Source organism: Mesocricetus auratus, unplaced genomic scaffold, assembly GCF_017639785.1.
Source record: "Mesocricetus auratus isolate SY011 unplaced genomic scaffold, BCM_Maur_2.0 Super-Scaffold_100004, whole genome shotgun sequence".
Taxonomy (NCBI): domain Eukaryota; kingdom Metazoa; phylum Chordata; class Mammalia; order Rodentia; family Cricetidae; genus Mesocricetus; species Mesocricetus auratus.
Window position 1 is genome coordinate 79,157,876 of NW_024429189.1, and position 22,748 is coordinate 79,180,623.

A 22,748-nucleotide genomic window follows, 5' to 3' on the forward strand; every position below is an offset into this window, starting at 1 on the left:
TATGTTGAGTTTGCAGTTCTGTGATCAAATAAATTTAGATTGCTGATGCCAGGTTATAAACTATAGTATTCATCTGCCTGTTTCCTTGACAACTTGTGAAGACATGGAATTTCTAGAAGTCCTCACCGAGGGATTAGAGAGAGTCCTCCTTGTCCGGGGTGGTGGCAGCGAAGTGATCACCATTTACTCATAGTCAGCTTGTGGAAGATACTGCTTGATCTTACTTTCCCTAAAAGACTCATCGTCCATGGAGATGACAGCTCTTTCCTAACACTCTGTTCTTGTGGAACTGAGCCCCAACTATGTTCTTGGCTGCAACATGATCTGCCATCTCTAAACATCAGAATGGTCAAGTCCTAAAAGCTATTTCTGTGGCAGGAGAAGGCAAGTCATAATTAACAAGCTAAGCCAAAGGGAACCTTTTGGTACTGCTGAAGGTAGTGAGTTAGTAACATATGCTAGAAATTTAACTAAAAACAAGTTAATATCCATAATTCAGGATGAGTCTCAGAAGGCACGGTTCTAGATGGCACCAGGGAGGTAGCCAAAAAAAAAAAGGTGGCCAAGTATGTTACCATTGTGGAGCTAGCCTGTGGCAAGCCAAGTAAACCTTAGGATACTGATATATAAAACCTGAAACATAGCTGCAGCCTCTACTTCTTACTCAAAAATCAGATCCCTCAGATACTAAGTTTTATTGTCCTTACTGTTCTACTGTGTATTTCAACTTTCTTTTAAAAACCATTCTGTGGTTGTAATGCAGACAGTGTTACTGTGGGAAATGTTTTTCATATTTTCAAATGGCTGGACTAAGGGGATTCCAGAGAATACCTATTAAAATGTGCAGGAACAGAGCCTGTGGTTAGCTATGCAACTCAAAGCACACAATGTACCATCCAAGAAATGTAGGTGGTTTTGCAGCTTAACCAGGAGGGTCTCTTCTTTTATCCTTAGTAGGCACTGATTTAAAAAAAAAAAAGAAAGTAAGGGGGGGAAAAGCCGTAAGGAAGAGACACTAGGACTGTGTACTGCCACCTCCATGGGGTCCCAGCAGTGGACCTGGGCATGTGAGAGCCATACCCTTTACACGGTGCCAAAGTCATCTGTCTAAAGTGGCAGACAGTTTTGCATTGGCCTGACGTAAGCAGCTCTTCTTTCACAAGAAGTGAAATTGTGGCCTCTTCACCAAAGCCATAGTGAAGACTTGAGGCACTCACCTCCATGCCCAGAGCTGAGCTTTCCTCTTTCAATGTTACTCTTCATTCTGACTCCAGAAACTTGGTTCAAAACCAATGGTCTGCTCGCCAGTTTTGTTTTCAAAAGCTCTAAATGTGCCAAGAAAATACTTGTGTAAGCTCGGCTTTTTTTCTAATTTATTGATCATGAACACCTGGCTTACCAGCATTGGAAGTCTGTGAGTGAGCAGTAATTTCAAGCATGTGAAACCTTCATATTCTTTACAAGATAATTAAGAAACTGTCTTCTTATATACGTGGCTGCTATTAAATTCCCCTTTACTTATGGTAAATTGTACTGCACTCCATACCCTGTAGGACATGGAACATCCAGAATTCAACCCCAGCAACAGAAGAAAACCCTCAAAAATGGCTTAAGAAGCTGAGTCATATGATTTGTTCTTCATCCCCCCCATGCCTACTCAAGGTAGCAGAGAGGATCCAGAATCTTTTCCTACTCCTCCCTGCAGAGGGTAGAAACTACAGTTCCCTTTCTGACACTCCATTGCATAGTTGAGTATAGTCCTCTAGGCTCCAAGGTGTTAAACACCCTTCTGTAAAAGCCAGCCTCCCCAGGAACTACCTAGCACATCTACCCCTGACCAAAGTGATACCACCCTTTTCCCCATCAAACAAATATGGGCAGAGTAAAGTTAACTTTTACAAACAAAGGCTGTTTGTGGTTAGAGCTATGTAAGAATCTTTAAAAGGGTAAGAAAATTAGTAGCTACTAATATAGCTATTATTTCAGTCCCTAAAACATAAAATCACTGTTACATGGAAAAAATGGTTATTAGGCCAGATTTATACTCATCTCTGTCTAGAGCATTTCATGTCTATGTGTGGCTTATGTTGTCTGTCTATAAAGTGTCTTTATCTCTTTTAATCACTGCAAATAAAGCAATACTGAAAACTTGAGAGAAAATGCACCTTAGGGGAAGGGGCCAATGCTTCTAGAGGGAAGAGAAAGACCTTCTCCTGCCTTCTTACAAGAGCCAGCTTTGGTCTTACCCATGAGTTTAGCAGGGCAGGCTGTAACATTCGTTCTCCCCACACTGGTCCTCCTCAGCCTTTCATAGCTATCTTAAAAGCTGGAGTTTGAACTGCAGGGCCTGTCTGACAGGTGCCAGCTTCCTCTTGGTAGAGGAAAAGTCACTGCTTTTCATCTTCCGTTCCCTCCTATTCTTGTGGCCCCAAGGATCCCATTAATCCTCATTCCCCCTAAATGTTAAAAAACTTCTTATTGTGGGTATTGAAATAAGTTACACTGTAAGCATATTTACATGCTCCTTTTTCTGGTTTATTTTTCTTTTCATCATGTATAATTTGAATCCAGCATTAGTTTCTCAACATCTTCCAAAAAATGTCTGACACAGAATTTTTGTCTCTGCTTATGCGATATAGAAGTGAAATATTATAGGTTTAAGGGGAACTTGAGAAACTTTTAAAAGCATTGTTCTTCAACATTTAATTTATTGGAAGGAGATGCTGCTATTCAGCAGCTGCTATTGTTTTGTTTACAAAGAGTCTGGTTTTGTTTGTTTTGCTCTGTGCTGGGAACATAAATAAAGTTTTCTACATTATTTTCAGTCAGAAGTTGTGCTGTAGTTTCTTTTCTGCCGTAACATGCTGCACGCTGTCCTTGTAGAATTTCTCACCATTTCTGGTTCTCCTCAACATGCGTGATTATTTTAGGTGAGGATACTTTGGAGCTGTGAGCTCAGAGTGCAAAGGAGGCCATGCAAACCAGGCCCAAGACATGGACATCAGGTGCTGCTTCCTCAAGTTCACAAAAGTAACCCTCCACCACTGAACTCCATCCTCTAGAAAAAGAAACAGCAAAGAAGTGAATGGTGCACAACTACTCAGTTAATCACAAGCTCTGCCATGCATGACACTGTAACTTCCAAACTCCTAATGTTTTATTACTTAAGAAATAAACTCTTGCGCCAGCTAGGAGGGCCAGTGGGTAAGGGCACTTGCTGCCAAGCCAGATAACCTGAATTTAATTCCCAAAACCCATATAATAGAAGGAGAAAAACAACTCCTGCAAATTGTTCTCTAACCTCCACAACACACACACACACACACACACACACACACACACACACAGAGAGAGAAGCATGCAATAAAAAGGTAAATGTAAAAGCTTTAAAAAAAATAAATGAACTCTCAACACCAACTCTAATTCCCTACCATCAAATGAACTAGCTATTCTCCATATATCCCATTTGCCTGAAGTTTAATGTTAACTTACCTCAGGGGGTTCAATAAAGGCCAGCCAATCTGATGCATGTGTAGGCAATAATCCCATGGACTGGCACTTGTAAACAGCTAATGCCAAACCCATGAGGTTCCCAATGAGATAGACCAAACCTTGAAGAAATTTCTGGCTTGAACTCTCCAGCATCTTGAAAGCTGTTGGGATAACAGACATCATCAAAACCATCTTCTTCCAATATGAATGAAAGCAACAATGAATTTACAGACCCAAAATAAGATTGTAAATAGTATCATGCCAAGTAAACAGAAAACTACACACCATTTTCTTTTCATGCCACCACTACCACCACCACCACCCTGCCAAAAATATACCAAAGAATTTGCCTTCAATCTTTAGCACCCAGGGGAGGTGGTTATTATGAATACTTACTGGCTGAAATAGCCATAAGTGCTTGAATAGGTCGCCAGGCCATCATACACACCATCATAGTAGGGAAGATGGAGATGGTATTGCCAGCCATGTACATGATGAAGAGGTTCATAGGAATCTGCTTGAGGGGACCCAGGGCGATGTCCCAGCAGCGCTAAAACAAACACACAGTTTAAACCTCTCATCACTACCTTTCAGTCTCACATTTACCATGAGGGATGCTTAAGTCAAAAAGAGGTTTCAGTTCTCTGCTTGACTGACTGACTGACTTTTCAGCTCCACCACCACTTCAGGTTGTTCAGGTCCCTCTACTTGTCTACCGATACTTTTTTCCATTTGTTTTCTTTTTCAGGATGGTTTCTCTGTGTAGCCCTGGCTATCTTGGAACTCCCTTTGTAGACCAGGCTAGTCTCAAATTCAGAAATCTGCCTGCCTGTCTCCCTAGTGCTGGGAATAAAAGCGTGTGCCACCACTGCCCAGCAAGTTTTGAGAAAGGTTATAAACAGCCAGGCGTTGGTGGTGCACGCCTTTAATCCCAGCACTCGGGAGGCAGAGGCAGGCGGATCTCTGAGAGTTCGAGGCCAGGCTGGACCGACAGCCTCCAAAACAGAGAAACCCTGTCTCGTAAAACCAAAAAAAAAAAAGGTTATAACCTTTTTGTTCCTTGAGACCACATCTTGCTATGTCTGGGTTTACCTCCAACTTGAGATTTTTTTTTTGGTATCATCCTGCCAACTGACAGGATTATTGATATGCAACACCACACCCGCTAGAAATTCATGATCTTAAGAATGTGTGAGAAGCCGGGCTTTGGTGGGGTATGTCTTTAATCCCAGTACTTGGGAGGCAGAGGCAGGCGGATCTCTGTGAGTTCGAGGCCAGCCTGGTCCAGGACAGCCTCCAAAACAATACAGAGAAACTCTGTCTCGAAAAACCAAAAAAAAAAAGAATGTGTGAGAAGACTCAGCATCTAGCTCATGAAAGTTAGGGAAAAAAAAAAACTAAAAAAGAATTTTGAAAAGAAAACAAAGATGAGAGAAATTCATGAATGAAATAAAATCATCAAAGCTAAATTTGTCTTATACAAAGATTAGAAATTCATTTCTAAGTTTGATGAATTAGAAAGGAAAAGACAAGTCTTTCATGTCTAAAAGGAAAAGGGGAAAGGGGGACAGCTCACAGATCCTGCGATTATTATAAACTACTTTGACTATTTCAATTTTAGGAAGTGGATAAATTCCTAGAAACATGACTTATACAAATGGCATAAGAAAAAAGGAACAAACATAGTCCCATGGCAGTTAACAAAGCTGACCCTATAGTTAAGCCCAAGTGGCTTCCCTTGGCAAATTCTAACCATTTAAAGCTAAAAATAAGTCTTAACAAACTCTTCTGGAAGGAAACAAAACTAAACTAAAAATTCTACAACTCAAAACCCATGAATATCCAAACTTCAAAAGACATTATGAGAAGTAAATGTAAGTATGCATGCGTGTGTGTATAAATAAATCTTACTCATGAATGCATCTAAATGCAAAAATCCTGACAGAGGCACTGGAGAGATGGTTCAGTGTTTAAAAGTACTTGCTGCTTCTGCTGGGAACTGGTTTGGTTCCTAGCTCCCACATGGGAGCTCACAAGCATCCATAACTCCACAGAGGATCTAATTCTTCTGACCTCTGAAAGCACCAGACATACACGAAAAACATGACATACATGCAGGCAAAACACTGATATGCATAAAGTAAAACTAAAAGAAAATAATATTAGCAAAGTAAGTCTAGCTATATAAATATAAACATAACTATTTTATTTGCATTTTTAAACCCTTATTTGTAAATTCTGTAGACCATAGAACACAGAATTGTTATAGAAGTACTTTATGATCTGCCTTTTTAAAATCATGTAATTTAATAACTTATTACAATGTAATCATATTTTGATGAGACAAGATGAAAAGTTGTGAGATAATACTTATCGAAAAATTATTAATGCGTGAAAAAACAATGTATGTATTCCTTGGAATAAAACCGTATGTTCAGCAGTATTAAGGCTGTGAGAGAAATATGAAAAAAATAAAAAGCAGCACTCTATATATTTGGGACACGCTTCTATTGTAAAATTCCTGCTAATATAGCTTTACACAAGTGATAAGACAGATGCTAAATGACAACATAATTACCATGTGATATCTTTATAACATATAAATGACACAGAAAAATACAAAGAAAGGATATAGAAAAGCAATAGAAAAAGGCTTAATTATGTAACAGTAGGAAGACCCTAAAGGAAAAGAGCAATCGAGTTATAAAGGAACCCAGAGGAAAAGCAGTCTAAGGACAAACACAAAGCAGGGGATGGGAACTTGTCTGGTACCCTTAAAGAGCAGCAGGGAAACCATTATGACGAGAGTAAACAACTGCAAAAATTGTAGGCGTTAAGGCCAAAGTTGTTACAAGGAGTTTGACTGGGGCATGCAGAGTTACGGATAATACTAAAAAGATTTTGGTTTGGTTTTTATGCTGAATGCACATGAACTTATAAACTGATTTTGAGTAGGGATGACCTGGTATGTTTTAAAGGGATCATTATGATGGATGTGCTTGCAGACTACACGGGGGACAAGGTAGAAGCAGCAAGACAAGTTGGACCTCTATTCCAAAAGGGATATTGGGAATTTGAGAAGGGGGGGAGACTTGAATACAGGTTCACTGGGGGTATACAATGTTAAAGCTCATCAAATTGTACCCTTTTAGATTAGAGGTTCCCAAGCAAGGGCAATTTGTCTCTTGGAAAGAAAACGTGGTAATGCTGAAAACATCTTTAGTTCACACAAGTATGTAAAGAAACAATAGTACCTAAAATGTAGAGATCAAGTATACTACATCTTACAGTACCCAGTACAACTTCCCACAATGAAAAAGTACTTAGTCCCCGATAGAAAACAGTGCCGAGGTTAAGAAACCATGCTTAATACGAAAAGGAGCAGAGGGACAGTTGATAAATAATTAGACTACTGCAAAAATCTGGGTGCAGGATGGTGGCTAGGGCTGGGGTGATGTAACAGGTGACAGCAGCAAGAAATGTTAGGAGGACTGGGATTTTGTTTTTAAACGTAAAAGCAACACACCGGGCTGGAGATGTGCTCAGCGGTTAAGCGCACCGAATGCTCTTCCACACAGACTAGGGTTCAATTCCCAGCACCCACATAGCAGCTCAGAACTGTCTGTAACTCCAGTTCCAGGGGGTTTGACACCTTCACAGTTAAATACATTTTTTTTTAAAGTAACACAATATCCTGATAGAGAACGAGAAGAGAAAAGCATGACTTCAAGAGGAAGGTGTTGCCACCGATGCCGTTTTTCAACCTACTTCATAAACGTATTTTTTTTTCAATTATTAACCACTTTTGGATCTTATATGTAAGATACTGACTGTAATACGAATCTAAAGCCATTTAGCTTCCAAGCACTCAGACAATGGCAATCTTTACCTGTACTCCGGAGAGTAAGGTGAGCCAGGGCTGGCCCAAATGCTACAGTAACAGTTAATACCTCTGTACCTTCTCCACCAGGATCCGGTCTGTCTCTTGCACGCTGGTATCAGGCACTTGCTTGTCCAAGTACCCGACTGGATAGAGTGAGTCTCCCTGTCCACTGCCCCGGTCACTTCGGCCCCTAAAGAACCAAACCAAATCGAGAGACTAAGACTGCTTCCCAGTTCGATCAATCACAAGAATAAAGATCCTCAGGTGTAGTTACCCAAATTAGATCCTCTCGTACGTTCGTCAGTTTGCAGTCTATTGGAAAGACTAAAATAAAGATCCTTGGGGGGGCGGGGGGAGATCCTTCGGGTAAAATAACTTCCACAGCACAAAACCTCCTCAGGAGACGTTTGTGTGCCACCCACCCGTGTCGGGTGTCGGAAACTTGCGGCCCAGGTCCGCTGGATTTCTGGCCGTTCTAGGGTAAGGCTCGGACGCCGCGCTTCACTCGACAGACTCACCTGCTGCCTCCTCCCGGCCCGCTCAGCTCAATGGCCCACTTGAACCGCCGGCCTCGGTTGGCCACCAGGCCCCCCCTGGGTCGCCATGACAGCTGCGTTGACCCTCCGGTCGCTGCGTTCCTCTGGGAGGACCAGAGGTGGTCACTGCAAGTACCGCCGCTGGCTGGCTTTCGCCACTGCGCACTTCCGGCGCACAATATGTACGTCACGCACTCGCCAGAAACTCGCTCTCGGGTGTCCAGAAGAACGATTCTCTGCCTTTTGGAAAGCTGAAGAACAAGGCGGTGTACGAGTCCAGCTTCTTGAGACGAATAGACCTGTTACTGGTGCTCTTGTCTCTTAGGTGCGCGTCACGGCGCCGGAGTGAAGTCCGAAGTGGCAGGAATTGAAGCCAAGACGAGTACGAAACTAAATCGTTTTCTTAATCCTGAGGTTACCGGGAACTGGGTGACCGTGAGCCGGTTATGCAGCCTCTAGCTACTACGTGTCCACGTGTTGCAGGAGCTATATATTTGGGGTTTTTGTTTGTTTGTGTTTTCCACTTAATTCGCAAGCTAACCCAACGAGGTGGACACTAGGAGTGGGAAGATACGTGGGCTCAGGATTTAACTTAAAAATCTTTTCACTGCTTACTAATTGTGTCACCTCGACTAGGTTAAATCCACTGCTCCCACCTGCCTCATGCGAAAACGGAATGTTCGCCTACCTTGAAGATCTACTGTGAGATTAGATAGGTCCTGTAACCTACGCCTAGTTTTTTATCATTACGTATTCATTACCATTCCTGGAAAATGAAGCTTATATTCAGTCTGTATTGTAATTTGGCCTATTATTGGAAAATTGCCTCCGCCCTCACACCCCTTTTATAATTCAGTGTTAGTGTGAAAATCATGTAGTACATCTTGCTCCCTTAAGTTATCGTACTGGGAATGGAACTGCCAGACAGAACAAAAAGTATATACGCTTTAAATTATTTTAAAAGCCCACTTTAAAATATCAGTTAAAAGCGGTAATTTATCTTATCTACTTTTATTTATATTATTCCCAAGTTATTTGTTATGGCTGGAGTTTTGAGGAAGGGAGTGTAGTGACTGTGTGGTCGAGGATAAGGCTAAAAAGGCCTCCTTGACCACCTAAGAATTTGATGATCTGCACACATTAAGATTTCCACCTCCAGCCGGGCGTTGGTGCCAACACTCGGAAGGCAGAGGCAGGCGGATCTCTGTGAGTTCGAGGCCAGCCTGGTCTACAAGAGCTAGTACCAGGACAGTCTCCAAAACCACAGAGAAACCCTGTCCACTCTATTTCCCAATTTTGCAGTCTGTTTTCATAGAAGAGAAAGTGGTAAATCATGTTCAGGGTAGGACAGTGTTGCAGGGCTTGAGAGTTAGCCATGCTATTCAGAACAGTGTAACTTAACATTGTTACAGAACAGTTGAAACTAAAGTAGCTGTTGCAGATAACTTAGGCCATGAAAAGCAAAACTACTGATAAGTACAACAGCACTGAATATTTAGTTAGTAAACTAAAATTGTAAGTAAATATACTATGGTAGAAATAGGCTATAATTATACTTACATAAAACAAAATATACAAAATAGGATGTCATCACAAATATTGTGTTAAGTAATAGTTCTCAGATAATGTTGCCTAATTTTCAGTGCATTCATGTGCTAATAAATTTTGAATGAATATTTTTTAAAAAATACTCAGTTGGTCAATAAAATCACATATTCCTATTTAATGCATTCCTCTTCCTGCTATCAGAAAGTTTAAACTATAAGCCAGTTCATCCACAAAGACTAAGCCAGGAGATGTTTTCTTTACCCCAGGAATCTTCATCATGTAATTTGCTTCATCTCAGAAAGATGAATCATTGGTATGAGACGGAGGATTCCAAGATCAGCTTTGGGGAATAAATGTGTATTATATTCTGCTCACATCTATGGTATTTTCAGTGCTGTTAGTGTAGTGTAATGAACCGTTTAAAAAAAAATGGTTACAAAGAGGAGCATGGCTGCACCGGCTCATGGAACCACAGAAATGGATGTGTTTCTCACGACATGGCACCATAAGACCACGGTCTTCACAGATGCCAAGGAGTTGAGCACTGGTGTTAATCGCCAAGGGCTCCTCATCAACCTCCGGATGAGCAGTGGGTGCACAAAAGTGATCAGTTCCTCGATAATGGAATAATGCTAGGCCAGACAAAACAGCCACCGGCCCCAGCCTCAGTACACCTGGCCTTTCCGGCAGATAATATCTTCCAAGCCCTGTGCCTTGAACCTTTCTCCAGTTATGAAGTCCCAGGATTCTGGAGACAGTGGCAATGAATAAACTGCAGTAAGGACCCCACACCCATCCCCTACAGGCCCATTCCCCCAGTAAAAGATTTTACTGTCAAAATAAAAATGGCTAAAGAATTGCTTTTAGTTTTCTTGTCTACAATTCATTCATTCATTTAGAGACAGGGTTTCAATGTGTATCCCTGGCTGGTCTCAAATTCACAGACATTAGCCTACCTCTGTCTCCCAAGATTAAAGACCTGTGCCAAGATGCAGGGTCTTTTCTTTGTCTCTCCCTCCCTCCATCTCTTTCTCTTTTTCTTAACTCCTTTGAGCCACCAATAGAATCTGTTCCACAGAATAGAGCAGGGACAGCTGCTGTGTTCATGTTAGAGTGTTTCAGGAGAAAAATGAAGGGTGGCTTCATAAGCTTCACTTGCTCTTTTCCTTGTCTTGTTCTTTGCTTGCTTGCTTGTTTGTGTCCTGTTTTGTTTTTGAAACAGTCTCACTTAGCTCAGACTGACCTCAGAGCCACTATGTAGCCAAGATAGTCTTGAACTCTTGATTTAATTGCCTCTGTCTTCCAAGTGCTGGGATTATAGGCCTGCACCACTATGGCTAGTCTTTTTAAAAAGATAATCAGAATATCATTAAAGGGGTGTTTGTGTGTGTGTGTGTGTGAGAGAGAGAGAGAGAGAGAGAGAGAGAGAGAGAGAGAAACATGGGGTTTTGAATGTGCTTTCTAAGGAAGTGGAAACTAATATGTGAGGGTATTTTTTTTAGGGATTTAAAAATTGTGTATGTTCATGTGTGACTCTGTGTGGGACTATGTGCAAATAAGTACAGGTGTCTTGAGAAGGCCAGAAGGTGTCGGATCTCCTGGAGCTGGAGTTACAAGTGGTTGTTAGCTGCCAGGCAGACATGGGTGCTGAGAATCAAACACAGGTCCTCTATATGAGCAGTATGTGCTCTTTAACCTCTGAGCCATCTCCCTTGCCCTAGTATGTTTTTCCATAAGCTTAGGAAAACTGAAGTCTAAACCAGAATGGACACGAACTACCTGATTGTTCAGTTAGGGACTCTTTTGATCTTAATTTCTTCATCTATAAAATAAACTTAGACAAGATGCCCTCTAGTTCTAGTTCTAGAATGGGTTATATATACTTGCTGTCAACAAATAATATTTTGTGCTGCTTTTGCAACCTGCCTGCATTCCCAGCACTCTGGAAGTAGAGACCAAAGGAGTTCCAGGCCAGCATGAAGTACATAGAAAGACACATTCAAAAAACAAAAACTGAACTGGAGGAATGGCTCTTTGATTAAGAGTGTGGGCTGCTCTTCCAGAGGACCTGAGTTTCATTCCCAGGACCCATAGCTCACAACTGTCTGTAACGTCAGTTCCAGGAGATCGGACACTTGTTACACAGACATGCTTGCAGTCAAAACACCAATAAAATAGTCAAAAACAACCATTTTGCCTACTATACTTTCCATTCATATTCACTCCTAGGAAGAAAAAAGACTCAACGACAGACACCCAAAGAAGTAGTAAGATTTCAGATTATTTTGTTTGTTTCTCATGCTTTTCCTAGGTCTCTGAATTGTGCTGGATGTTCTTTTGACTTTAGTTACAGCACTTCTAAACCTAGAAGCATAGCGGCCATCTGCTCTGGAGGCACATGAGAATCATCAGCAGAGCACTTAAAAGTACTAATGCCGGACCTTGTTTCCCAGGGCTCTTTGTAAGGGTGACTAAGGTGTGTTCGCACCAAGGTAGCAGCTGCAGTCACCCCAGTTCCATCTTTAGCCCCACAGTATTTCCCTTGGTTAAAACACATGCGGCAGTTTTCAAGTTCAAAGCATTCGGAAAGCAGTGGCAAGGAAAACAAATACAGCTGTGATAGCTTTTTCCGTATTGCTGTATGGACACACACAGCAACACAAACTGGAAAAGAGTGGAACCTGCCCCCTGTAGGCAGAGTTATCCTAAAGGACAAGATCAGTAATCACAACAGCTGGTCTCATGCATGAATTGTTTCAAAATCAACTCATAGGTGATGCTGAATAAAAGAAGCATGTATTCATAAAGTATGACATGCTGAATGAAGACAATGATAAAGTACCTTGGAAACCTTAAAAAAAATTTCCTAGTGCCTGGGCACTGCTTCCCTAGGTTCTGGTTCATTACTCTGGGTGGGCCCTGGCCATTAATATTCCTTATGGTTCTTTGAGAGTCCTGTACAGAAAGACCTAAAAATCACCAAACAAAATCATTTTATTGCCCTCAAATAATAAAGTCTTAGGGGGTTTTGTTGTTTTTCTTTTGTTTTGTTTTTGAGACTGGTTTTCTCTCTGTAGATTTGAAGCCTGTCCTGGAACACACACTGTCGACCAGTCTGGCCTCAAACTCACAGAGATCCACTTGCCTCTACCTCCCAAGTGCTGGGGGAAAAGGTGTACACCACTACCACCCGGCTTAAAGTTTTAGTTTTTATAAATTAATTCAAGCAAAAATTATCAGTCTCTGAGAGCCTCTTTGTGTTCCTCTGATGGGACCAGAAGTGAATTGGAAAACAGACAAAACTCAATTTAGTAGCTCATGAGTTATTTTGTTTGAGTATTTATAACATAGGACACCTGAACATTTGTGTCTGTTTGATTTATCTTGCAGGTCTGAGGATCAAACCCAGGGCCTCATACTTACTAGGTGACTAGCTGCTCTATTCCTGAGCTAAAATCCTCAAGCCTCTTTTGTATTTGTTTCTGTATTTCATCCTTTGCTTCCTCCTAGGTGTCAGAAAATCTATTTCATGTCATCTTTCTTTTTCTCAATATATTTTATTTAAATTAGAAACATGAATGTTTCACATGTCAATCCCAGCTCCCTCTCCCACTTCTCCTCCCTTGTCCCTCTACCAATCCCCACATCATTCCCCAGGGAGGGTGAGACCCTCCTTGGGGGGGATCTCTAAAGTCTGTCATTTCATCCTGGGCAGGACCTAGGCCCTTCCCCGTGTGTCCAGGCTGAAAGAGCATTCCTCTATTTGGAATGGGCTCCCAAAGCTCATTCATAAACCATGGTGAACACTGATCTACTACCTAAGGCCCCAGTGATTTCTGTTCATGCCATCTTTCTCCAATCGGTTGCATTTGGATTAAAACCTGAATGAGGAAATTTTTTGTTGAGGCAGATTTGCAATAAAGGTTAACTCTAGAGAGAGAGAAAAAACCTTTATAGATGCGCAGTGAGTTTTCTGTCAGCATATGACAGTATCTATTATACTTCTATTTGACTACCCTTTCTTGTCCAACCAGTTAGTCCAGTGTGCTCTAATAGCCCCTGGACTTCTTTGCTGTGTAAGTAAAATGAGTTGCCTTTGCAAATCCTTGTTATTTTGAGTCTGCTATCATTATTGGCTCACAAAGACCACCCTTTAATGACACATATTTTTTTTTTCCTGTGTTAGTAACAGGGCCTTAAAAGTAAACTTTCACCCTCCATTTTGTCTGTGTTTTCAAATCACGTTGGGGGTTGGGAGGGCATACTTTACTAATTATGTGACTTCTAATTTTCAGAAGTTTCCTTTTCTGACTCATGACTATAATATCATAAGATGCTCCTGCAAGGGTAAAAAGAACTGGTAGTGTGATGTTCTGAGATGATGCTGGTTTCGTCATACCATTCTTTGACAATTACCTTTTCTTCATTTCAAGAGTGTTGTTGTGCAATTCACACTTTAACAAGTCCCCATTATAGTGTGCTTTCCCCAGCACTTGCTTAGGAAGCTGGGAGGGTTGCCATTCCCACAGAACCCATTAAAGGAGAAAAATGACAACCGTAGCATGAGTCATAATGATATAACATGATGGCCTAACAGGTCTCTCCAAGTTTGGTTACTCTGGATCCATCCATTCATTCCAGTGAGTAATTTAAGGCTCTTGAAAGCGGACTACACTGTCTTTAAATCTGAATGGCTATTCCAAGTACTTTTTAAAAAAAAAAAAAAAACCCTTTGTGTTAATTTTTAAAACAACAATCAGTTCAAATGTAAAGCATTCTCTACAACCTTGGATTTCTGAAGGACTGTGATGGACTAACCAATTAATGTCTGGGTCTCTTGCAGATCTCGTGTGTTGAAATCCTAATCCCTTTTGTAATATTTTTTGAGATACGGCTTTGAAAAGCATTTAGGTTTGGATGAAGTCATAAAGGTGGAGTGCCCATGATAGCGTTAGTAACCCTGTAAGAACAGAGGTGAGTGGAATACAAACAGTCATCGTGTGCCCGTAGCACAAAGAGGGATGCTCTCTCAGCCTGGACTCTTAGGGGAGTGCCTGGACCCTACCCAGAGTGAAATGACAGACTCTAGATATCCCCTATGTGGAAGGAATTGGCAATAGGGTGGGAGGCTGGGGGGGGATGGGGAGTGTGGGAGGAGGGGAGGGAGAGGGAACTGGGATTGACATGCAAAACAAGCTATTTAAAATTAAAATACAAAATTTTTTTAAAAAGTAAGATATAAAAGTACCACCATAAAAAAGAAAGAACAGAGGTGAGACAGAGTAGTTCTCTTCCCTCTCCCTACCATGTGAGAATTCAGCCAAAAAGCGCCATCTGCAAACCATGAAGAGAACCCTAACCTCCAGACTGAACTAGCTCATACGTTGATTTTGAACTTCCCAGCTTCCAGAACATTAAGAGCCTAACTTTCTCACATCTAAGTCATGCTTTTCAAGGTCAGCCCAAGCAACTAACACAGTAACTTTTAATGCGTTAAGAGATAGTCATTACTTAAAACATATATACAGGGAGCTGGAGAGATAGCTCAGGGGATAAAGTCACTTGCCACCAAGCCTGACAACCTGAGTTTGATCTCTGGAATCCAGATGGTCGAAGAAGAGAGCGACCTACATACACAAATAAATCTAAACAGCACAAATTTATGGATGGAGTATTTGATTTACTCATTACATCAGCAGGGACACACTAAATGCTATTAACCTACTCTTTTAGCCAGGCGTTGGTGGCGCACGCCTTTAATCCCAGCACTCGGGAGGCAGAGGCAGGTGGATCTCTGTGAGTTCGAGGCCAGCCTGGTCTACAAAGTGAGTTCCAGGACAGCCTCCAAAGCTACAGAGAAACCCTGTCTCGAAAAAACCAAAAAAAAAAAAAACTACTCTTTTTTGTTTAATTTGTCTTACGTGTCTTCCATGTCTGTCATGAAGATCTAGCTGATTGTTTTCCAAGGATGCAAATAAAGTGTATGTGTCATGGGTGCATCTGAACTTAGCCAGTCTCCAACTGATGGACACTGAGATTGTTCCCATCTTTCACTATCACACACACACACACACACACACACACATACACACACACGAATAAAAATTTAGATCATTTTTAAAAAGAAAGCAAATTTAAAAAAACCAATCCCAAACATTTACACATCCTACCTAAGTCAATAAATTAAGGGTTTGTTAGGCTTAGGGGGGTTCAACCACACATTTATAGCTGAGTACTATCCCAGACTAGATTCTAGTAAGAGAGCTGGGGAGACATTTGCCTGCTCGCAAAAGTTGCTGTGAACATCCCTGGGTACCTGTCAGTACAGTTCTGTAAGAGAATCAGGCACTTACAGTTTTATAGATTCAAATGTCTCCCCTAAGATGAACTGCTTCCAGGTTGCAAGAGAGTTGCAGATGCATCAGAAACAAATTGTCCTCACAATAGACCCCCCAAAACCTTTAATATTACCCTCTTCTATCCACCAGAAACAAATAAAATTGTTATTACTAGCACAAAGCAGGGTGTCGGTCCGCGTTGCAGTGTTTGAGACAAGCCAGTAAGCCGGGAGCTGTCTTATCTGATGCTGCTGCTACTTCCTCCCATAGCCTGCACAGGAAGATGGGGATTGACTTTGCCAAAGGCAACTAACTGGCTGGAATTTTCCAGAAGTGTTTGAAGCAGAGCAGTGGATGTTGCTTATGGAATAGATGATCTGTTGCTGTAAGCAGGTCTCTTTAAACACTGTCCTCTTAGCATCAGTGAAAATGGAGGAACACAACGTACAAGGCAGTCAATGCTACAGTTTCCTAAACCTCAGATTCAAATCTTCTTAGTTGTGGTTCTTGCCATAGTCCTTCTTGCTCTTCCTGGGCCATTCTGCACCCTGGGGATGGATCAGTCATCAGGAGAACAAAGTAACTGTCACTGTCCAACCACCATCTCGCGATACACCCAGGTGCTTGCAACATTCTGGGTTCCTGGATTTCAGTCTCCTCATCTGCCACTCCCCAAGGCTGTCTTCACTAAACTCAGATAGGGTAGACAGCGATCCTTACACTTAATTGCATGCTTCCTCTTCTCCCTCTGGAACAGCAGACCTGTCAGAATCCTGTCCAGCTTGTCAGGCCCAGCTCAAACCCTCCTTCACCGCCCTACTCCTAAATCCACTAAGAGGCGTGCATAGAGTTCTTAACTCTATGGGAGTCTATGGATTTGGGTTTCACCACGCATTGTCATGGAGTGGTCCTACACCATTGCAGGAAACAAGGCAGAAAGACTAACTCAGTGCCTGCTCTGTCCCATGGAAAAGATGAGGGGTGGAATCCCTTGCAGAATGACCACTGGAAAGGCCTAGAATCAGCCACCTTTTTGTGCATAAGTATTCATGTTATGATATGGAAAATAATCGATTATTCTTACTTATGTTCATGTGATTGCAGGTGCAAGTCTGTGTGTGGCTCTTTGTGTGTGTGTGTGTGTGTGTAACATCATCTACATTTTGTTTGTTTCCTTGTTTTGAGATAGGTTGTTACTCTGTAGCCTTGTCTGCTCTGGAACTCATTATGCAGACCATGATAGCCTTAAATTTACAGAGATCTGCCTGCCTGTGCCTCCTAAATCCTGGGATTAAAGTTGTGTGCCACCACAACCTGTCATTTTGCTTGGGATGGGAATAGTGTGTTGGCAATGAAGTTTGCAGAGTATGTGTTTCTGTGGGTTTGTGTTTGGAGATGGTTTTCTGGATAGTGACTAAAGGAAGAGACTTCTGATCCTCCTCTTCCTGCTCCTGGCACTGTCTTTTTTTTTTTTTCTAAATAGTGTGTGTGTGTGTGTGTTTTATGTATGGATACATGTGCCAATACTGGGTCGGGGGAGGTCAGAGGACAATTTGCTGGAGCTGGTTCTCTCCATTCACCTTTATGTGGTTTCCATTAGTTCTGGATCTCAAATTCAGGTCAGCAAGTGCCTTTACCCACTGAGCTATGTTGCTGCCCCCTCCTTTTGTTTTTTGGGACAGAGTTGATCTGTGTAGCCCAGGCTGTCCTGGAACTAACTCTGTAGACTAGGCTAGCCTCGAACTTGGAAATCTGCCTGCTTCTTTCCCTGTGTGTGGAGATTTAAAGGCAAGCAGCACTATGCTCCTCAGTCCCCCTCCCTTTTCTGAGTCATCTTCCAGCTGGCCAGGGAGCCCCAGGTATCCTCCCACCTGACTCCACCTCCTCATCCCTGGGTTTATAATCATCTGTCATCACACCTAGCTTTTAAAAATATGGATTCTGAGGCTTGCACTCAGGTCCTTGTGTTTACAAGGTAAGCACTATACACCAACTGAGATATTTCCCCAGGTCCATGCCATACTTCTTTAATAAAAACAAACAAACTTTATGGGTATGGAGAAAAATATTCAACTGTATTGATAGGAAAAGTATTGGTGCTTTCAATGTCAAAGTGATATGATTGTTATGTATTTCAAAAGCTTCAATACCAACACAGCTTTCTTTAATCCCTATTAAAGAAATCTGAGAGCTGGGAAACCTGGGCAGCTCATCACTGGTATAAAACTTAGAATCTGGGACTAGAAAAGAACCTGTATGAGACTCTGTAATTATCAAGTACTATAAGTGAGTACATTGAAGTTCTTTTCTGGTCTTTAGGGACCTAGACTCCTCTTGTTTGTTTGTTTGTTTTTGGAGACAGGGTCTCTCTGTGTAGCTTTGACTGCCCTGGAACTTGCTCTGTAGACCAGCCTGGCCTCAAACTCATAGAGATCCACCTGCCTCTGCCTCCCAAGTGCTGGCATTAAAGGTGTACGCCACCACCACCTGGCTTGCACTCCTAATTCTGATGAGATCAATGTTAATGAAGCAGTCTTGGCTCTGTTATTTGCTACCACACCATCCAGCTACTCTCGAGATAAGCAACATGTATTATTCTCTTTGTTTTCCTCTACTGAGGGCCCAGCAATGATCTTTATTGCATAATGGGGCATCCAGAAATTCTTGTTTATGAAGATGAAGAAATACCTTGAGAGAAAGTGACTTCATGTGTGTTAAGTTTTTATTTTAAAACAACATCACCTACTTAGTAGAAGCCAGGCTCACAAGTACCCTGTCTTGTCCCAGCCCCTTTCACACACTCGGCCAGCAGGAGCTAACAGGTGTGGTCACACATGTGCCTGCTTGTGCTTGGCATCATCTGAGAAACTCTCAGACATTGCTCACATAAAGTGTTCTAAAAATACTTTCCCATTGCTATAACTGGCTGCTTCAAATTTTTATTGTTACTTATTTTGGGGGCTAAGTGAGGGCCCCATTACTACAGAAGGAAAAGACATTACATTATAATCACCTAATGGCCCCTTAGCTCCAATTAGTGCTCTGAATGCCCACAGGATTTAGAATATACCTTTCATAACTTCACTCAGTGTATAGGGACTACCGCTCTCTGAATTCTGCACAGGGGAAGACCACCATAGAAGACAATTTTACTGTCTCAGGTTTTTTTTTAAACCCTTACTCTGTCTAGACTCTAATCAAGAGAATTGTCCTCAGTAATTAAAAATGTGTCGGGGGACAGAACCAGTCCTAATCTCATAGTCAAACATTCCCGCCCCAAGAAACTGAACTTGCTTCCCAAGAAGTGGGCCTTTAAAATGTGCATTTCCTGTCTTAAGCTTCTTGCAGCAGTCTGTGAGTTTTGGAGGCTTGGAGCTGCAAGGTATTTTTTAAATAATAAATTTTCTAACAACTGTTTAAGAGATTCTTGAAGTCTGGCACATAACAGGAAACAAAACAAGATAGTCAGGTATGTAAAGCTAACCAGGAGCCAGGTACTCTCCGAATAGTGTTGTTTGTATTAACCCATTTGCATCCACAGCAACGTTAAGAGGCAGATACGTTGTTATCATTCCCATTTTACAGATGAGGAAATCAAAAGCGCACACACATAGTTTCTGTGATTAGTTCAAGGTCTCACAGTTCCAGAGACTACGCTTTTAACCACTATATCCTGGTCGTTTAAATGAGAATGAATGTTCAGATCTCCTTGAGCCCCGGGTGTGGTCCCTTACTAGATTATCCCTAGCCCGCAGGGTCTTTCCGGGATGCCTCTCTCTGTTCTAGCAGCATTCTTAGCCCCGCCATAGCAAAGCGGCCCTATGGCCACTAGGGGGCGCCGCTGCCACGCGCCCTGTTCCCCCTCCCGCAGGCACCCGAGGGGGCGGAGCCTGCGCTGGGCGGAGCCCGGGGACGCCCACGGGTAGCTATCCCGGCGGGCCGCGCGCGGCGGCGTTTGAATGGCTGTGAGTGGGGCCCGGCTGGGGCTCCCGGGGAGGCTCCGAGCTGCCGGGCGCGGTTCGTCAGCACGGTGGCTGGGCTGAGGCGCTGCGCTACCATGAGGCGCCGGTAAGTGACGGCCGGGCCGGGTTGGGACCTCCGCTGCTGCTGGCTCGTGCGCAGGCTCCTCGAGCGGCTGGCCGGGCCCACCTGCAGGCCCCGCGGCGGCGGCCTTTCCCGGGCAGGGCGGCGGGGTCCGGGCGGGGCGCGGGCGGGTGGGGCCGCCGCTCACCCTCGGAGCCCCCGGGCGGCCCACGGCGGGGAGGCTGGAGCTGCAGGCCCCTGGGGTCCTGGCGGGAGAGGCGTGGAGCAAGCTTGCTGCTGTCAGTTCTTGGTCCTCGGGTGGAGTGGACATCTCCACCCCACGGGGAAGGACGTGAGAGGATCGCTGTGCGAGCAGGACAGGTTTTCGCGAGAGCTGCCTAGGCCCGGCGGAGGCATTTCCTTATTTTCTGAGGAATTTTTGATTCCCGGACAGATCGGAATTTGTTTCTCAGGGCAGAAATTTGACATAGCCGCGGAAGAATGGTTGACTGCAACTTTAAAAACCTCCTTGTACTTTCTGAAAAGTTACTCTGTAATTGTACCTAGGCGCTTAACTGGGCTCACGTATGGAGATAACAAAGAGTTGATTTGTTTTCTAGTGGCTTATAAAGTGCCTTGAAAACATATCTGTATCAGTTTCTTTCCAGATTTGGAGGAAGCAGTAATTGGAAGAGAAATTAGTTCGGTAATGGTCACCAATTTCGTGCTCTAAAGCATTCTGAGACACTAGTCCTCCTAATACCTGCAACTTGTGTAAAATCATTCAAGATTTTTCTGCTTCCTTTTAAATCAGCGTCTTCGTGTCAGAAGTTTGTGCACGGAGGCTTTTACCTGGTCAGTAGCTGGCCATGTGATAACCTATGATAAGCGATATGTATTTTGTTTTCTGTGTGCTGAGTTGTTTTAAGAGCGTGCTTTGGAATAGGTAGTGTTATTATCGTCGTTTGCCTCCTCAGCCTCGTTCTTACTAATGTACGAAGTGTTGTCGTTTTGTTTACTTCAGCGTCGAAGATACTTAAGTGAGTGTACCTTTGTGTACACACGAGTCAGTCCTCACACCAGTGACCCTTAAGTTGTGTGCCCGAGCCCCTTCCCCAAAAATTGCTTTTAAGATAAATAGATGTCATAAAGGTTGTAGGTTCATTTTTTAGAGATTGTGGAGAACAGCTGGAAACATGTTTTTTTTAAAACTATGGTACACTGTTTTGTATTTGAAATGAATGTACTTAATAACTCCATGAAAAGAAATGCAGTCCCAGAGCAAACCACTTGGTGAGTAGTCAGCAGTTCACTATTATTTATACCAAAACCTTTAAAAACACGTTCATTGGTTACCAAGGTTTTGATTGCCTCACTGCCCAGCACAGTACTGAATTATGTAAGAAATGTGCCAGGTAAATAAATACGAACTTAATTTGGTGTGAAGTTGGTTAGTAGCAAAAACCATATGTGATACTCTCTTCGTTGGTGCAGTGGGTATCTGAGTGATAATCTGAACTGAGTAAGCACTGTAGACCTAACAATTGAAAAGCTTATATAAGACATTTAATAGAAGGGGAGACAGGGCATGTTATCGAGGAAATTGTTTGAAGACTAGGAATCCAGAAAAAAATGACTATTGGGAACAGTAAGCCTGGTCTTTGAAAGTTCATGTTGGTTAATATTATATGAAGCAAGACTAGGGAATGTTGTAAATGAAACATGTCAGTGAGATCACACACACGCGCGCGCGCACACACACACACACACACACACACACACACACACACAGAGCTCTTGAGCACACAAGAATTTGGGAGTTTATAAACTTTGTTTTTGTTTTTCTGAGACAGGGTTTCTCTGTGGCTTTGGAGGCTGTCCTGGAACTAGCTCTCGTAGACCAGGCTGGTCTTGAACTCACAGAGATCTGCCTACCATAAGATAGGAGACAGAGGAAAGATGGGAGACAGAATCACAGGAGCCTGAGGGCCACCTAACCTGTAGTAATATTTCAGCATGGTAAAAATGAGAGGTCCTTCCTTAACAAGGTATAAGCAGAAAAAGCAACTTTCCTAACATTACCCTTTGACCTCTGTTCACACTCTAGCATGTGCATGCACACACAAATATTTTGTGAATAGTTTTAAATCAGTTTTTAAAGTTTAAAGCAATCAGCTATAAGCACTTGCCCTTCAGTAGAACAACTGCTAATGTTTGTTTGTTTTCTTTAGACAGGTTTTCTGTGTGTAGCATCGGCTGTCATCCTGTAACTAGCTCTGTAGACCAGGCAGGCCTTGAACTTATAAAGATATACCTGCCTCTGCCTCCTGAGTAGTGGGATTAAAGGATGTGTGGTTCGATAACTACTTTCCTTTTTATAAAACTGGGATTATGGGCTAGAAAGACAGCTCAGCAATTAAGAGCATTTGCTGCTCTTGCAAAGGACCCAAGCTCAGTTTCCAGCACACACACCAGGTGACTTACAGTGTTCTGTAACTTCAGTTCCTCTTCTGGCCTCTGAGGGTACCCACACATACATGTATGTGGTACACATAGATACATTCAGGACACCTTACATACATACATAAAATAAATATATTAAAAAATGGAAATTACACAATTTCCTCCATTTAAGTTTTATTGTTTTTAATTCAGCACATCTTTCCATTCTTTAAACAATATTAAATATTAAATATTCTTTAGGGAACTGGAATGACAGCTGATCAGTGAAGAGCACTTGTTCTTGCAGAGGACCTGGGTTCAGTTCCCAGTACCAACACCCTCTTCTGACCTCTGTTAGTATCAGGCACACTTGCGGTGCATAGGCAAAGCATTCATAAACATAACGTAAACCTAAAAGAAATGAAAAGTTAAAAATACTCTCACAGTCATAGTATTTGTGTGTGTGACTGCATGTGTGTGTACGCA

General features: G+C 42.5%; 3 protein-coding genes and 1 long non-coding RNA gene across 7 annotated transcripts in view; 3 read left to right on the forward strand and 1 right to left on the reverse strand.

Moving 5' to 3' along the window:
• The window catches only part of Slc12a6 (solute carrier family 12 member 6), an 82,233-nt gene extending 79,405 nt beyond the window's left edge, over nt 1–2,828 (forward strand). For all 3 annotated transcript variants that reach the window (XM_005064779.4, XM_040746004.1, XM_005064780.4), the window contains one exon: nt 102–2,828. In XM_005064779.4, the coding sequence (XP_005064836.1) occupies nt 102–193 (92 nt within the window). In that variant the 3' untranslated portion in view covers nt 194–2,828. The remainder of the gene's footprint in view (nt 1–101) is intronic.
• Emc4 (ER membrane protein complex subunit 4) lies at nt 2,514–7,565 on the reverse strand. Its single transcript, XM_021231167.2, has 4 exons — nt 7,443–7,565; nt 3,889–4,042; nt 3,493–3,653; nt 2,514–3,058 (listed from the first exon to the last, which is right to left on the reverse strand). The coding sequence occupies exons 2-4, from the start codon at nt 3,998–4,000 to the stop codon at nt 3,023–3,025; spliced, it is 309 nt and encodes a 102-aa protein (XP_021086826.1). The 5' UTR covers nt 4,001–4,042; nt 7,443–7,565; the 3' UTR covers nt 2,514–3,022.
• A 540-nt stretch (nt 7,566–8,105) lies between these two features.
• Nucleotides 8,106–10,316, forward strand: LOC121140470. The gene is made up of 2 exons (XR_005877310.1): nt 8,106–8,293; nt 8,548–10,316. It is a non-coding gene; the product is annotated as an uncharacterized LOC121140470 (long non-coding RNA).
• Nucleotides 10,317–19,734: 9,418 nt separating this feature from the next.
• Nucleotides 19,735–22,748, forward strand: part of Katnbl1 (katanin regulatory subunit B1 like 1) — a 34,573-nt gene continuing 31,559 nt past the window's right edge. For both annotated transcript variants that reach the window (XM_040746005.1, XM_005064776.4), the window contains exon 1: nt 19,735–19,865. The gene's annotated coding sequence lies outside the window, so the exon portion shown is untranslated. The remainder of the gene's footprint in view (nt 19,866–22,748) is intronic.